Source organism: Sinocyclocheilus anshuiensis, unplaced genomic scaffold, assembly GCF_001515605.1.
Source record: "Sinocyclocheilus anshuiensis isolate Anshui unplaced genomic scaffold, SAMN03320099.WGS_v1.1 scaffold964, whole genome shotgun sequence".
NCBI lineage: Eukaryota > Metazoa > Chordata > Actinopteri > Cypriniformes > Cyprinidae > Sinocyclocheilus > Sinocyclocheilus anshuiensis.
The window spans coordinates 916,972-935,046 of record NW_015552666.1 but is presented as its reverse complement, the minus strand read 5'-3'; the positions used below and the strand labels follow the sequence as shown (position 1 = coordinate 935,046).

The window sequence follows — 18,075 nt, the reverse complement described above, 5'->3', positions numbered from 1 at the left end:
TGTTGTATAATGGTTAAGTTAAGTAACATCTCACTGGTTCTAAAATGTTCTTATTTAAATGACAGCTGGAAGTGCTACAGTGTGCCTTTAAAGTGTGTCCACACACAGCTAAACGAGGTCTTTGGAAGAAGTATTTGGCACAAAATAAATGTCTGAGTGTGAGCATTTTGTTCCCTTGGTGTTCCAAAAATATGTCTGTTGCGTCACGTTAGCGTAGGGATGGTTGATTACACTCCCAGTCACACAGAGTAGTGATTTTTGAATGTGATGTGAAAATGCATTGCTCTTGAATGATCAATAACATATTTAATTGCTCATATGAGAAGAGAAAAGCAGGACAGCTGATGCTACAGGACTGTAGCCTCTTCCATGGCATTGACCCACCTAGAACAGAACAGAATTTTCATGTTATGTAATAGCAGAACAAAATATATATTTATATGTTTTTGAAAAAGTCTTTTATGCTCAAAAAGCTGTATTTATTTGATAAAAATACATTAAAACATTAATATTGTGAATTATTACAAACTTTAGATTTTAAATTTTCTTACATGTATTTTAAAATGTAATTTATTCTTGTGATTTCAAAGCTGAATTTTCATCAGTCACTACTCCAGTCTTGAATGTCACATGATCCTTCAGAAATCATTTTAATGTATTGATTTGGTGCTCAAGAAACATTTCTTATTATTATCAACAGTTGTGCTGCTTAATATTTTTGAAATGGTGATACATTTTTTTTCAGGTTGCTTTGATAAATAGCAAGTTCAAAAGAACAGCATGTATTTGAAATCTTCTGTAATGATAAACATCTTTACTGTCAGATCAATTTAATGAATCCTTGCTGAATAAAAGTAATAATTTCTTTAAAAAAATAAACAAAACTTACTAACCCCAATACTATATGTACACATTATAAATTGATATATAATGTATTGTGTGAATGTAATATGTGTTTTAACCTCTGTGCAATGTGACTGTCCTGGGCTCTGAAAGTATAGAAGAGAGTGCTTTTGTGGTACAGCTGAAACATGCTGCTCTCCCCTTCAATCTCTGACCTCACAGAGAAACCCAACAGAGGGAGGGTCTCGCATGCAACCCTCTCCTTATATAAAAGAAGACGACATAGGGAGAGATTAGGAGCTGCATGTTGCAAGTTAATGTGTGCAAAAACGTGACTGTGTGCATTACCTCAGGCTGTGGGTATGTGTAGAGAACTTTATCTTTTAGGAGGAACCACAGGCTTCTCCAACTTCTCTTGCTGTTTCTGCACCTCTGCAGGGTTCCACTCATCCCCCCCTCAGGCACTGTCTCCTAGGCAACAACACATGGTGTTTCACCCCAAATTCAAAGGAAAAAAATAAAACATTAAATGAATAAAAATTGGAAGGGGATGTAATTCATTGAAAATAAGTCCATGCCAAAAATCTCAATGGTCTTAAAATAAGACTCTTTTAATAGCAACACTTAATAAAACACTTTTAATAGCACTCATGAGTATGACATGATAAACGACTACTGAGAACAACATGATGCCATTTATACAGTAGACAAAAAAAATGTGTGTTATTAACAAAACATTTCAGAGAGATATCAGAGTAAAACGTGATCCACCGGACTAATATTTAGTCCAAAGATATTAATCCAGAGGTTATGGGATACCTGGTTGAAAGACAGTTGGCCTTTGCGGCTCTTCCACAGACTCGATGGATGAATGTTTTGGAAGACAGAAGAGAGAGGTCGACTGGAGCTGTTAGTGTGGCAGCATCTTTTAAACAAATGTACACACAATTATGAGGAGAGTCAAGCATAACTATGTTTAATTAACAAAACTACTTTAAATTAATGAAAGATATTGTGGTTGTACCATGCTTACGCAGCTCACTGTAACAATGATCACACACTTTGGCACGTCTGTTCTTCATGTATTTGAGGGGGAATTTGTTCCTGCAACAATCTCTGCAGACAACCTATAAGCAATATAAGATGAGAAAATCTGAATAAATAAAGCTTATGAGTGGTTCTCTATGCGAAATGAAAATTTGCAGTATTGCATTCACCCTCAGGTCATCCAAGTAGTAGATGGGTTTGTTTTATTTCTTCATCTGAACAGATTTGGAGAAATTTAACATTACATAATTTGCTCACCAATGGATCCTCTGCAGTGAATGGGTGCCGTCAGAATGAGAATCCAAACATATGATAAAAACATCACAATAATCCACAAGTAATCCATTTGACTCCAATCCATCATTTAATGTCTTGTTGCTTGCTTGTAATAAACAAATCCACCATTAGGAGGTTTTTAACTTCAAACCGTTGACTCTGGCTAAACATGAGTCCTTTCTCCAGTGAAATAGCCGTCTTGTCTGAATCAGGAGAGAAATAGGCACAGATCAAGCACCGTTTACAAGAGAAAACAGTCAGATTTTGATGTGAGAGGACAACAGGGTATGGACTTTTTTCCTGGAGGAAGTGACATTATGGATTATGGACCCATTCACTGAAGAGGATTCACCAGTGAGCAAGTGATGTAATACAGAATTTCTCCAAATCTGTTCTGATGAAGAAACAAACTCATCTACAGCGTGGATAGCCTGAGGGTGAGTACATTTTCAGCAAATTTTCATTTTTAGGTGAACTATTCCTTTAAGTGTGTTTGTACCTTGCTGCAGGCATGGCAGTGATGTCGTCTGTTTGTGAGACTGAAATGTGAGTGACAGTTCATGCAAACTGTAACCTGGGAAACAGACAGCAGAGGAGGAGCGTTCTCGCCGAGACACTTCTCTGGACCATCCACTAACTAAAATACAAGACATGTATAATTTCACAACAGGAAACAAAATGTCAACTCTTTCAGGTGTTGACATTTTATCACACTGTATTTAAAGCTTCTTCACCCCAAAACAGTGCACTGGGTCTCCTGATACGGGGCCAAGGTTCACTAATGTCCGATTCAGTGTAACAAACCAGCCGTCTCGTTCGATGCAGGAGCTGCATACAGGAACACATGCATCAGTCACACTGCACAAATACACTATATGTATGAGTGAGTGTTTGAGATTGTGTATGTCACTTGCTTGGCAGACAAAGTGATGCTTATATCTTTCACGTCTATCTTCAATGCACTCTGAGCATTCTCTGTAGGTGGCTTGCTGACCTGAAAGACAAAAAAAGTGAAAGATTTAATAATTATAATTCACTCCCTGTCTAGGGTTCAGATAATGAAATGAGCTCAAAAGAATTGGCACTTAAGGTTCTACAAGAGGAGAGGGGAAAATGAAAGAAAATATAAAGATGAGTAATAGACAAATAAAATATAAAAATTTCTGAACATTTTCAAACATATAATAAATGCTACAGGAACACATGCATCAGTCACACTGCACAAATACACTATATGTATGAGTGAGTGTTTGAGATTGTGTATGTCACTTGCTTGGCAGACAAAGTGATGCTTATATCTTTCACGTCTATCTTCAATGCACTCTGAGCATTCTCTGTAGGTGGCTTGCTGACCTGAAAGACAAAAAAAGTGAAAGATTTAATAATTATAATTCACTCCCTGTCTAGGGTTCAGATAATGAAATGAGCTCAAAAGAATTGGCACTTAAGGTTCTACAAGAGGAGAGGGGAAAATGAAAGAAAATATAAAGATGAGTAATAGACAAAATATAAACATTTCTGAACATTTTCAAACATATAATAAATGCAAACTAGAATAAGATAAGGAGAATGATCTGCCATATTTTATGCATTTTATTTTCTTGTTATTTTATTCTATTGTATTACACATTTTTCCTTTCTCATTATTAGTTGTTTTCTCATTTTGTTGTATGCATTTTATTTTCGCATACTGTTAACTTTAGTTTTTACTATTTATGACATTTATGTGTATTCTATAAAGCACTTTGTAAACACTGTTTTAAAAGGTGCTATATAAATAATGCTTTACGTGCATACTTTCGACTCGTGTTATTTAAGAATTATTTATATCCTATTACAGTATTTCTCAATATTTTGAATAAGCTTTTATTTTTATATTTTCAGTTTTCATTTTAATTTCAGTTTAAGTTTTAGTAACTTGTCATTAGTCATATTTATTTTTTTTAATTAGCTTTAATTTATTTTTCTATTCCGTTTTATTGTAGAAATTTTAGTGCTTCAACATACTTATTTTATTTCATTTAGTTGCCAGAGCAACATTTCAAGTTTTTCTCAAACATTTCTAATTAGTTTTATACCTCATATATTTTATTTTTAATGAATGAAAACTGTTTTTTAATAGTTTTAGTTAAAAATAGCCACACTACTTTTAATTAGTGTCTTGAACACTAAATATGGTGCATTAATGAAAAGACGGTTTCCAAGAACCGTTATGAATGAATAAACAGTAGAAGTGTCCATGAATGCTGTAAGCTTTACCTCCATCCCTGCCAAAGGTAATCTGTTGATCAGTCTGTATTTGCCATCTTGCTGAGGATATGTGTACAGCATTATGTCATTCATCTGAAAATGTAAAAAGTTAAAGAAATACATAACATTGACAACATACAAGCACAATTAATTACTTTGACAATTTTACTTGACAATTACTTTGGGTCACTGTCACAAATGTTCACCACAAGGGGGCGCAATGACATTGGTTTTGACCAGAAGTTGCTTTGCTGCATCACTGCTCTGTCAGTCAGTGACCACAGGCAATGTTTGTATTAAGGCAGGTTGTTACAACAAGGTGTGATAACATAGTCATTTAGAACAAACTCAAACGTGCATTAAGCCGTGATTTAACAAAGACTAAGATGACTAAGATACTTATTTCTCTGTGAAATAGAATCATTAGTTATCAATTACTCAGTCTGTATTTGTTTATTTGTTCAAACAACTGCCAAATCATTTGCGCATTATGATTATTTGCGCATATACAGTGAAGAATACATCTATACAGCTAAACACAACCAAAATTAATCTTTGTAGACAGGACGTTGTGCAAACACTGGATTCAGACATGCCTTCCTACCATCAGATACTGCCTGATAAGGCAGCATATTTTGTCTTCTGAAATGTTAATCAATGGTGCATAAGAAATGTCACAGACTCAAGCAATAAAATATGAGGGATATCCGAGTTCAGCACTCTGGGGGCCACGTGCTAGTCTCAGCGCACAACTGTCCGTCTGGCTGAAAAGTCTACAGTATATACTGTATTCCTGACAGCCCATCTCACGTCCATCCTGTCACCCTCTGTTCTGTTATCTCAACACATTGCTTTGTCCCCGTTCCCACAGACTTATTCTGGGGTGAGAACAGCACAGCAATAACAATAGCACATGTAGACATAAACACACACAGAACAACATCCTGTCAGGAAACTCTAAAAACAAGTAAAATAGCCCACAAACACCAAGGAGAGACACTAGAGACTATACAGAAAGAAAGCAACTGGGCCTCTTGAGTGCTCAACTCTGACAATCTCATCTCAGCCATTAAGTCATTCATACTCTAAAACCTTTGTTCCAAAAAAAAATTAAATTGAAAAATTCATGTAAATAAAATACAATCACATACCAAGAAAAGGTGGCGTGGCTGCTTGCACTTTCTGCTGACTTTCATCAAGGTGCCCTCTTTCACAAACACCTAGGGCACAGATACAGATAGACAACCTTACTCATCATTACTGCTTTAAAATCCCCAAAAAGTCTGAAAAATGCATAAAATTTGATTGGATGAGTGGTATGTGATCAGTAAGCCATTGAATTCCTCACTCTCCCAGGCTGTAGGAGATCTGTCAGACCCAGAACACTGTGTTCAGTATGGACCAAACGCAGGAGATCCACCTGACAGAGAGAAAAAGAATGCAAAAATTGCCATACATGGTACAGCAGTGTCATTAACACATACTGCCTTGGTTCCACACGCATAGACTGTCTGTAAGCACATTAGGCCAACAAACACATACTCACTCCATTCTTAAGGCTGTCATTAACATGATGAGCAATATCTGAGACCACAACCAAAGTATCTGACGGGAAAGACAGTAATAGTTAGAGAGGGACAGATTTAATATTTAATAGATGTACATTTTCAACACACATAAATATTGAATATAATAAATATTCCGTAAAAAAAGACCATCTCAATAACATTATTAAAAACTTCATATATTACAATTACACAATCATTAGAAAAACGTTTAAAATACATTTATATTATGTCCCACTGCAGAACTTAACAGAACATCCTCTCTTACAGATACTCTCTTAAAGCAGCACCTCATAAATAAATTATCCTCATATATAAATGATGCAGAAAGGCTTGTTTAAAAAGATGACTGAAAATCCATGATGGGGTCAAAGGTCATTTGCCTTTTGTGAAACTATCTAGAAGATCAGAGATATGCTGTTGCCTAAGCAAATCAATTATACACACTGAGAGATAAGACCAAAGGTTTCGTTTGTAATTGCAAACATGTCAAGATAAGAATCAAACATCAGTTTCTTAAATTGATGAAAACTAATTTAGGAAATAAAATGGCTTTCTCGTTTACTGTAATCCAAGAGACACAGAAAAAAAACAAGATAAGAAAAAAAGTGTAAGCTTTTAAGATGCTTTTGTCTGTGAGTAATGCGGAGGTTTATCTTGTGTATTTTCAAACTCTCTGGAGTCTGGTGAGAGGTTGTTCAGGTAGTCTGTTAGAAAAAAAACAACAACAAAAATAAAGCAATATTAAGCAATACTACAGGTCTTGGTATAAGAATTCCAGAAAAAAAATGATTTAAATTGATAAGAATTAATAAGGATATATACTTATTAGTTCAAACGTATTTAGAAGTCACCTGTTAGCAGCATACGGTACTGCAGGATGCGCACAATGACCTGCAGCAACTGCTTTTTTAGGGTCACTGCATCTGGTAGCTGAGATACAAAACACACGTTACAGTATGTAATGTGTATAACATAGATACATATTTAAATACATGCCATCTGAGTAATTGAACACACAACTAAAACACATTTACATGTAATCATACAATACAAAACACACACACTCAAATCACATAGAACAGTTACACTCTTAAAAGAAATGGTTCTATCACCAATGTGTTGTATATGCTTATAATTATTGTGTAATCTTTAGTTTACACTTCAGTCATAAAACATGAATTATAGAACCATTTTAATAAAAACGGTTCTTTGCTCTCCAAGGGTTCTACATAGAACCATTTTTTTTGGTAAAAGGTTCTATTGGCCAAGTACAGAACCCCAGGGTTCTATATAGAACCTCAAGGAACCCTTTTTTTTAAGAGTGTAGAACACATGTACTAAATGATAGTGGCAGGTTGATGGACATGCCTAATAATAAGAATAGATTTGGTTCGGTTAAAGTTGTCAATCAGTGAAAACAAAAACATCACAAAACAAAAAGTCCCTTACTGTGCTTTGTATGTGCTCCAGATAATTCAATTTTTCATCATAATGACTGATGTAAGAAGAGAAAATGGAAAACTCTTTCTTCTTTGCCAGCATGATTTCAGCAATACTTTCATTCTGATCCCTGATGAGTGGAGTGAAATGCAGAAAACAGATGAAATGATGACAGATGGGACATTATTTGTGGATGATAAACAATTGAAGGTAGCATACACACATGCATGTGTGTGGGTGAGAGTGTCTTACCATTCTTTTAAGCGAGTCTCCAGTAATGTGTGGATACTTTGGTGGAGAGTATAAATATCAGGTAGCTCTGTCCACACTGTCATCAGCCTCTCATCCGCTTCAACTGACTATTGTGTGAAAGTGAGTGAAAAAATAAGAGAGTTCACCTTCATCAGTATTTTTCTGATTTCACACAACTCTATTTCTACTGAAATCCACACACAATGTCAGTGAGAAATAATATGAATGACCCACCTCACAGAGAAGCTGTAAAGTCTTAACATGCCTTAAAATGAAGAAAAAAGAAGCATGGTCATAATAATATAGCTATTTCTATTCAGTTCAATTCAGACATTTTTCAAACACAAACTTGCACCCTCTAAATAGTCACTGGTTTATCAATGATGAAATTAATTTCTGCCAATCTGCTCACAGACTTGAGCTGTTGTTTTCATGACCTACTGGGCCTCATGATCCAGAAGCTCTTTGGCACTATAGAAAGCCCTGGAACAGTTGACAGTCTGAAATAAAATGGCAACTGAGTTACAATAAATTAAAACAAATCTTTGCAAGACACATAGAAACACTCATAATAAGCTTACCAGTTTGTCAGATGACTTGGTCTTTTTCTCTTGTGTACAAGCCACACCCACAGACACACCCACTGTTCCATCTTGTCTCACATTAGGAGAACAGAAAGTGTAGAGGCTAAATAATAGAAAAAGTAGAATCATGAAACATTCACAAAATAAATAAATAAACTACATAGACATTTAGTTACCAGGAATCTAATACTTTGAGCTTTTAAGGACTAATCTAAGTAATATGCACATCTAAGTAATTGGGATGGCATTATATCATTAGTCTATGTAAATTCATTTTTCTAAAACGTTCAGGTTGTGAAATGTTAAAACACCTTTTAATTAAAAATCACTGGACCAAATTAAAAGAAATGACAAGACGTTTCAGTGTTCATGTCCAGTGATTTTTAATAAAAAAAAAAGTTTGTTTGTTTGAACATTATATTATTAGATTACCAAAAGATCTAACATGCTTCAAGCCCATCAAGCTTTTGATATGTTAAATAACACATTTGCTTATGATTCCAACTTTTTATGCTGTTTATAGTGTGTCAAGTTTCTCTAAACTAGATTTTCTCTAATCCTGAGCTTTATATTAATAACATAAATATAATTGAACAATATATCAATCTATAAACAATTGTACCTATCTGTTTCTTGCTCAGATGGCTGACCTTTGCCCTGGAAGCCTGGCAGACTGCTCATATCCACATAGCCATCAGTATCACTGGTTGAACTCTGATTTCGTTGACTCTGAATGACTGGATTCAGGAGGCGAATTTGCACATTCTCATAGTGAGAAGCGGCATTTTGAACGTTCTCATAATCTGAAGAGTCTGTATTGGGAGATGAAAAAGATTGAGGTTTGTAAAGGGGATGGGGCTCAAAGAGGGAGCCTAGTTCCATAGAAATAGTGCTTGAAGCCAAATCATTTTTAAGGGTCAAGTTTAGTCCCTGTTTTTGTCTATTCTTTTGGAAGACAAAGGAAGAAGGGGACATAGGTGGCATGCAATCTGGAGTGCTCTGCAAATCCGGGCTGCCCATGTTATGCCTGATAAAGTCCAAGCGTTTGCATGACCCTTGTGGACTTGACTCAGACGAGGACCTGGAGGAGATTGAGCGATTATCCATCATGCTTTTACGATCTGATTTCCTAAGGAATCGTAATGGCAGAAGGTATCGCTTGAACCCAAAATCAGGCTTCTTGCAAGAAGCGGAGACTTAATTCGGGAGGGATGGAGAGCTTTTTCTGATTGGTCGCTTTGTGATGGATGCAAGTTCAAAAGGGGGTGGTATATCAACTCGAGTGACTTTAGCTAATTTTGAGGTGCCTTGTGAAAGACATCCTAATGAGCCTGTCAGTGCAGGTCTACTATCTCTGATGAAACACTGATCTGTATAGAAGGAGCCTGGGTGTAGCAGAAGCCGCCTATTTCCTGTTGCAGGGCTACTCATTAGGCCAACTCTCTTACTGGGGGTTTCCACAGATATAGAGCGAGTCATTAAGTACTTCCTGTTCTGAAGGAAGTCTTTAGCTTGGATTTTTGGCTCTGTTTCTTCATACACATGATCTACTGCGAGTTCTTTTCCCTCAGATCTACTCAAGTGGTCACTTGCAACCCCTTCTTCTTCTTGTTCTTCCCCAATGCTCTCTTCTTCTTGATTTTGTTGTAAACTTTGGCCTTGGCTTTCGGGTTGCTGTTGAATGAGTGAGAGGGCGTTGATAGCATCAAGATTTAAGGTGGTAGGTATGGCTTCATCATGTTTAACCACATATTTGCTACAGTTGTTGTGATTTGCATCTGCTACATCATCATCTGAGACCATTTCAGAGCCAGATATAAAAAATGGCTGAGAAGAAGAAGAAGAATTTGAAAAAGAAGTCAGATCGGACTCAAGGAGAGTTTCACCTCCACTGTTTGATGAAGGACAGTCTGGAGAGTCAATAGTAGCTGAAGGATCCTGAGATGCACTGTCATCTGATAAGTAATGGTTTCCTTTTTCATCCATTTGCTCATTTTCTAACTCTATTTCATCATCCTCTTCCTCAATGGAAGTAGAAGACAAATCAGAGCAGTTCGATCCCTCCTCCAAAGTAAGCATCATAACATCTCCATTGGCGTTGTCCTGTTTCTGTTATTTGGAGAGGTTCTGTTTGTTCAAAAAGGTCACACTCGGAAAGTCCATCTTTGTCTGCTAACGCCTCGCCTGCATCACAAATATCAGGGAACATCCCTTCTATGTCTTCTTCACTTGAAAACATTCTGCCTGGAACTATACCATTTGGGTAAAATGCTTCAATTAAAGTTTCATTTATGCAAATTTCATCATACAGGAATCTGTCTGTGCGCACAGTGCATCCATAAACTGCATTAGAAGCCAACGGAACATCACTAGACCTTTTATGTAATGTTGATACACCATTTTTAGTCAGTCTCCATGATATCTTTCCAGTGTCCTCTACTTCAGTCGGCTCGGTCTCTATATTATCGTCCACGTCTCTCTTACTGCATGAATCAGACTCTTCCATCGACTCTTCCTCATCCTCTGACATAAATGTCTCACCTTCTTCTAAACCCTCCACAAAATCTAAATCAATTTCCTGTGCTAACTCATCCCCGCATCCTAACTCATCTCCCTGTTCCACAATAACATCTGGTTCTGTCTCTTCTACTTGCATTTTCTTTTCCATATGTATTATTTTCTCTGTCTTCCTCTCTTGTGACCCCTTCTGTTCCAGTTATATATTTCTATGCATTCCCGTCATACGTTCTCTTGAGTTTGAAGGCCTTAGGCTTTTGTTAGTGTGAAGCATATTGAAGTACATGTTTGAGTTGATGCTGGAGATGTTTTCTTGGTTTGGATGCAATTTTTGGGTTGGGTTCTTGAATATCATAGAATTATTCAGGAATAGGTGGTTGACATTTCCCCTTTAAAAGAGGCTCAGCCTGGAAGTGTCCTGGGGATGCTCCTGAAGTACAATAAGTAAATATTAATAATTACAAAAATGTTTTTTTGCTGCAGAGTAGCATTTTGAACATTGTAACAATTCAGGGCATCAATAAATAGTTCCATCTGCACTGTAAAAATAATTATTTCCTTGATTATTGGAAAAAGAAAAAACTATTTCTGTCATCACACTTCAGAATTTCATGTTTTATTCAATGTGTTGCTTACCGATTCTTTGTAATTGTTTGTGAAATTTACTAGCAATTTCTGAATGAAAATTGTTTTTCAGGGTGGGTTATGCGTTAAGATTTTCTATTTACAGATGAAAGATACAGACTATGCGCAAAATATAGAATATAAAAAAATAGAAATTTACAATAAAAGCTGGACATCAGATATCACATATGATACACACAATTGTACCTATAAACATATTATATGGTGTTTGAAAAGAGGTTAATTTTCATTAATTTGACAGATTTAAACGCTTTGCTTTATTTTATAAGGTCACAGTAAAACTGTCCACCCGTTTTAATTGCATATTCAATATTTATATCTACTTTTTGCCTTTTAAGTATACAAATGTTATCACTTTACCCTTGTCACAGACCTAAACTTTCAATGTTAAACTAAATCTATCAAAAAATGAATTATGATCTACACAAAGTGAAATAAACGATTAAAATAGGGTACTGTATGTATTCTATGTTTACATACTGTAATTTCCACTACATTATATTTCGAACACAGCTTACTATGGTGGAAATTGTATTGTTAATGTCGTCAAAACATATCACATATTTAAAAGTATGTTACGTCCACTGGTCAAAAGTGCTCATATAGCAGAAGAAACATTCTCATAAGAAAAATATTAATATGTTACGCTCAAAACAGTGCAGGCAATGGCATTTTGGTTTACAGCATTGTAACGTTGTACATAGGCGCAAACAGAATCTTTAAAAATATTTTAAAATCTAATCATAATCAGACTAGCTGTAAATTACTCTATATAATACAATGACAAAGTGGATTTCTTGAAAAAAAATAAAATAAAATAAACGCGCACTAAAATATCGAAAAGTGGGCTACTCTAAATTCAGTACTATTTCACATACTTTCAGACATTTCAGTTCCCCACAGCCACATATTCTCGTTTTCTAAATAAAGTTACCATTGGTTTTCGTTACCACACTACCACCATAGACTGTATAAGACTACCACGTTAAAAACTCACCTGCGCTCATTGTCGAACATCATCTAGTATCTGAGACACGGCAATGACAGGCCAAACACGATGAAGTCGTAATCCAGGAAGAATTTACACGAGATTATAACACGAGATTATATATGAACTACTTCTCTTACTTCATTTTGCGATTAAACAGCAGTACAGGACAGCAGGCGCTCAGCACGAGCGCGGGACGAGACTGATCCAGGAGTAAAATCTGCAACTGTTATTTTTAAATGTATGATTAATAGTAGGAAGCCATTTCTATAGGCTTAAATAAGGCCATGACCTTTTCCCAACAACTCTACAGAAATATGCTTCCTTCCTCAAACGTCTTTAGCCTGAGATTAGTCTGGGTTAGTTAGTATGAACATTCAGTTTTCCAGGAGAAGAGTATGAAAGAGGTAAACAACCTACTTCAAACCTAAGACTTATACTTAACTTTAACTTTATACTTATTTTATTTACTGTAATGTTATTTGCTATAGATCGTATACAGTTGTCCATCTTATTTCTAAAATGATTTGGTAATATCCTGGGTATTGAGTGCTGAAATGTGTATTTAGATGGGAATTTTATGAGATGAGCTTCTGTATTAGACTATTTACCTGTTTGCATCTTTATTGCAGCATGAATGGGATTCAAAAATGTTTTATTTTTTTATTTCTTCCAGATTTTAGCAAATCACAATGTCACAAACTTGTGATGAACTAGAAGAAAAAAGGAAAGTGTACATAATACACTGGATCACATCATGCATGGTGCCTTCATTACGTCAAATTATAATATTAATTATAATATTGAGATCTCCAGAATGCTACTTTTGGATATGCAATGGCTACTGAACAAAGGTGGAAAAAATTAACAATATCCTCTTCTCCTCTACACTCTACATAAATATACATGAATAAGGTACATTTCTTATCCTTGATTCATATTACTGCACATAGGCTCAGCACCCTGAAAGTGTTGTAGTTAGTCATAACCCAAATGTGTAATTCTGGTTCCTTCATTCACAGTCAAAAAAACTTTTTTTTTTACACTCTAGAAAAAGAGGGAGGTGGTATCTCACTGGCACACGGAGGATCTGCAGTGTCTGACTCACCCAGGTTTGTCGCCATCAGGCTAAAGTAAGCAGTTAGCAAACCTGCTGTAGACAAATGTTAAGTACGGACACATACACATGCACACAAAGACACACTAATGGTGGAGGCAAACACACTGACACAAAATCACTGTTCATCATTTGAACAAAGAAGGGAAAAAACACCCTGAACACTCCACCCATTCCAGTTCAAGCAGGAAATGCTGAGCATGATAAAGTAGGTTGAACGTTTATCAAAGATTGTGTGTTATCTGAGCATCAGTCCTTTTGATCATACATCAGTGTGTCTTAATATATAGTTAACTTATTTGCAGCAAGTAATGTGCAGTTTAGGTAAAGCTTAATTGTGATAAAAGCCAGCAAATCAAGATCTATGATCTGTAATGTTGATTAAAAAAAAGTTGCTTATAATATTTATGAATCTAAATATCATACGGGTGAATTCCTGAAGCATGCTATTTTTTGGAAATGAATGTTCTTAGAATTATTTCATGTAAAAACAAATTACACTTCAGGTTAAAATAAGCTTTTTATTTGTCAGCTCTCAAAGGGCAGTTCTCTACAAAATAATGACAATTATGTAGATTTTTATTTGTTTGTTTAATTTGAAGTTTTATTTAATAAACACAGCAGCAAGATAACTGTGTAGACTTTAAAAACAGAATTTATGTAATTAATAAATATAAATAAAAATACAACTTATTACTGACCAAAATACACAAACCCTGGAAATCAAAGCATGTTGAAAAGATCACAGAGGAGGACTGTTTCATCATTATCATCAGGCCCAAAAATAAAACTCCATTCTTCATAGCCAGCTTGTTCACTCATAAAGAAGTCATCATCCATCCGCAACGTATAAAGCAGCTCCTCTAAACTAAAATGCTGGAAACTCCTTTTACCATGAAATGTACCTTTATCGACAAAGGAATTGCTGTCCATGTCCTCATTTTCATCTTTCTTGAACTTTTTCTTTCTGTCCTGATCAGGGTTAGTTAGATTTGATCATAGACTTGTCTTTTCTCTCTGTCTGACAGCACCTCATAGGCTAAGGGGGAAAAAATGAACAAAATTATTCATGAAATACTTCAGTTAGGTTGTAAATAAATTTTTTTTGAAAGTACATACCCTGAGCAATGTGTGTGAATGCCTGCTGTGCATTTGGGCTTTGGTTCCTATCAGGATGGTGTTTAAGCGCCAGCTTGTGAAACGCTTTCTTGAGCGAAAGACACTCCAAGAACTGAGTAATAGTCACTCAGACAATTACAGGCACATACACATAACAGAAGCACCAGACATAAATGCTCTGCTGTCACCAAAAGAAACAAGTTTACCTTATTGCAAATAATAAGCAAAGAATGACCCCACGTTTCGATTTCGATACGGTTAAATTAACACGACTCTTTTACTCGTTTGTTTCGTGAACAAATCTTTTTATCTGAACAAATCTTTTAAATGAATGAATCTCGTTCATTTCATTCATGTACGAAATAAACGAACAAAGCATTTCTTTTCGTTCAGACGTAGACTTTGTGGGGAATAGAGGATCTTCATAAATTTGTGAAAACGCAAAAATTTTATAAAGTATATCAAGATTACCATGGTTACCTGAACAACTCAGTATAATGAATCAGTTTGATTTAACACACACACACACAATTTGTCGCCACCATAGACTGTATGGTCGCCATCTACTGAAAGGCACTAAAAATGGATTTTTCTAGTGAACTGATTAAAAAAATTCGATTCACCTGGATGAGTCAAAATTACTAGACCACTAACATCCACTCACAAGAGGGCGCTGTGCGTTTTTTCCCGCACATCTCTTCACGGTAGTGCTGCGCTTGTTGGGAGCGGATTGTAAACACACGGCTATGGCTGCTGAGAGGGGCGGAGGCGACGACAACATTAACGACGAAATGGGGAACCAACTACAACTCCAGCCAGGTACGTATGCCTGTTAGTTTCCTAATAAACACGGAGCTATTGCAGCATCAAAAGCGTGCGTCCTCCTCAGAACATGCAGGGAGATCTTTACAGACAGATCCAGGTCCGCAGCTGTCGCCGTGCATGACAGCTGACAAGGATTGTGAGCTCTTGTTATTTAAAACTTGTGAGTAAAGATATTTTGCGACACTTTATGGAGCTGTAGCTTAGATAGCTGCAACAACATTCTTGAGTCAAGTGTGCACGCATTTTGTTGTATTATTGTATTGTCAGTAGACTGTTGTTATTATATTCATTGCGTTATGAATGTAGATGAGATATTTGCTTGCTGTTTGCTTATTACTGGCTTTATGCATGCCCGTTGTCCTCTGTATGATTGAAATCGAAAGTAGGTTGAAATAGGTTGTAAATGTAGATGTTGTTAACAAAGTGAAAGTGTAAGTAAATAATAAAACAAAATACATTAGATAATAAGTCAAGTAAGTGAAAGTGTAAGTAAATAATAAAACAAAATACAGTAGATAATAAGTCAAGTGAAGTCACCTTTATTTTTTTATAGCGTTTTATACAATCGAGATAGTTTCAAAGCAGCTTCAAAGTATTAAACAGGAATTCAGTTCAGTTTAATACCAGTGTTGATGTTGTAAAATTCATGAATTATTAACAAATTTGACCCAGCTATAACACAGAAGACAATAGTGTCATTATTCAGCTCAATTCAGTTGAAAATATGTTGTCTTCCAATAGTGTCAGTGCTGTCAAATTGGTAATATTACTAAATATTAAGTGTCTATAAAATCACAATTAAGTAAGCCAAAGGCGACGATGGAAAGGAACCCAAACTCCATGAGGTGACAGAAATGGAGGGGAAAAAACCATGGGAAAAGCCAGGCTCAGTTTGGGGAACCAGTTCTCTTCTGGCCTAAATGAATAAACATGGTGTGATGTTGATTGGGATAAGTGAAATTATATTCTAGGTCTAATCTCTATCTTTCATCTTTCTGTTTTTCTACAGAAAATGAAGAGGATGATATGGAGACGGAGGATCGAGATGGTGAGGATGCAGAAAAGCCAAGTATTATAAACTTTGACACGAGTCTGCCAACTTCACACGCTGTGAGTGTCATCTGTCATCAGTACATTTAAACACCAGTCATGTGACTTGACCTGAGGCTAATAAGAATTTTACTTTTTATTAAGTAATTTTGAATTAATTAGCATGCACATTATATGCAAATAGTTTATGGTCAGAGTTTTGCTATATGTGAAATCTCAATCTCTCGAAATAAAGTTTTTTTTTTTTGCATTTTTTTTTTATCTGCATTTGTGTGTACGTTGTGAAGTATCTGGGCTCAGACATGGAGGAGTTTCATGGCCGTACCCTGCATGATGAGGACAGTGTGCAGAATCTGCCGGTCCTTCCCCACATCGCTCTCATTCTGATCCCAGGTCAGACGCTACCCTTGCAGCTTTTCCGACCACAGGAGGTCAGCATGTTCCGCAACCTCATAAGCCAAGACCGCACGTTTGCAGTGCTTGCACACAGGTATCAACAGAATAATAGCTACTCCACATTAATGATCACATACCTTTGATTTTTCTTCGAGAACATCCAAGCAGGTTGCAGTGGAGGGTTTGCAGGTGTATTGATATTTCTTACATTTGTACATGTACTTTGTAGTTTGACGTGTTTCTATCTCTCTCAGTTCTGATGCGAGTGGAGTGGAGATAAAGGCAGAATTTGGGACGACTGCAGAGATCTATGCCTTTCGTGAGGAACAGGAGTACGGCATAGAGACAGTGAAGATCAAAGCTATTGGACGGCAGCGCTTCAGAGTGCATGAAATACGCACACAAGCAGATGGGTAGGGGTATACACATGCTTTCACTAGGTACTACAATGTGCCGTCCACAAAATGTACTGTAGTAATAAGCCACAATGCTATTTTTCATTAAATTCAAGAATGTAATGTGAATGAGACACTCCCATACACAAATATTTTTGTTTTTTGTAGGATTCGTCAGGCAAAAGTACAGATTTTACCTGAGAGGATTCTTCCAGACCCTTTATGTGCACTGCAATTCCTGCCCCGCTTGCATATACACACACCACAGACCAAACAGTCACAAACACCACCACCGCAGGACCGGTGCAGCCAGATTTATAGACAGGTGACTGATGTAAACACACATCTCTTGAGATCAGTACTTCTCAACCAGGGGACCTATTAGGAGGCCTTAGCAAACTTCCAAGGGGGCTGCAGGATGACTTAAAGGGGTCCTATTATGCTCTTTTACAAAGTCTTGATTTTGTTTTGGGGGTGTACTAGAACAGGCTCTCATACTAAGTTGTTCGAAAAACACATTATTTTTCACATATTTTACATTATTACAACACCTCTCTCCCCAGTCTGGCATGAACAGCTCGAATAGTTCCTGTATCAAATGAAGGCCCGCCTTCTGAAATACGAAATGTGCTGTGATTGGTTAGCTGGGCAGTGTGTGTTGTGATTGGCACCACCCGGCGCCTGGTCGGGAAATGTCATGCTCCTTACCATAGCGCCTGCGAGCTTCAGTGTAAATATTGCGTCAAAATCAAATCAATTTGAG

General features: G+C 36.3%; 2 protein-coding genes and 1 pseudogene across 2 annotated transcripts in view; 1 reads left to right on the top strand and 2 right to left on the bottom strand.

Annotated features, from left to right (window-relative positions):
* Window positions 1–9: 9 nt before the first annotated feature.
* LOC107667412 (FYVE, RhoGEF and PH domain-containing protein 5) lies at window positions 10–12,586 on the bottom strand. Its single transcript, XM_074186930.1, is given in 22 exon segments — window positions 10–384; window positions 963–1,105; window positions 1,192–1,314; window positions 1,663–1,750; window positions 1,834–1,970; window positions 2,666–2,803; window positions 2,901–2,994; window positions 3,440–3,519; window positions 4,426–4,509; window positions 5,568–5,636; window positions 5,765–5,836; window positions 5,963–6,021; window positions 6,638–6,688; window positions 6,836–6,914; window positions 7,434–7,554; window positions 7,677–7,783; window positions 7,911–7,941; window positions 8,118–8,176; window positions 8,258–8,363; window positions 8,883–10,364; window positions 10,366–11,207; window positions 12,420–12,586. Coding segments are annotated over 21 exon segments (3,927 nt in total). The 5' UTR covers window positions 11,133–11,207; window positions 12,420–12,586; the 3' UTR covers window positions 10–347.
* A 1,664-nt stretch (window positions 12,587–14,250) lies between these two features.
* On the bottom strand, window positions 14,251–15,341 carry LOC107667309 (dnaJ homolog subfamily B member 9-like; annotated as a pseudogene).
* Window positions 15,323–18,075, top strand: part of crbn (cereblon) — a 6,617-nt gene continuing 3,864 nt past the window's right edge. Inside the window, exons 1-5 of the mRNA XM_016459072.1 lie at window positions 15,323–15,465; window positions 16,481–16,581; window positions 16,809–17,011; window positions 17,172–17,330; window positions 17,481–17,637. Coding sequence (XP_016314558.1) covers window positions 15,393–15,465; window positions 16,481–16,581; window positions 16,809–17,011; window positions 17,172–17,330; window positions 17,481–17,637 — 693 coding nt within the window. The 5' untranslated portion in view covers window positions 15,323–15,392. The remainder of the gene's footprint in view (window positions 15,466–16,480; window positions 16,582–16,808; window positions 17,012–17,171; window positions 17,331–17,480; window positions 17,638–18,075) is intronic.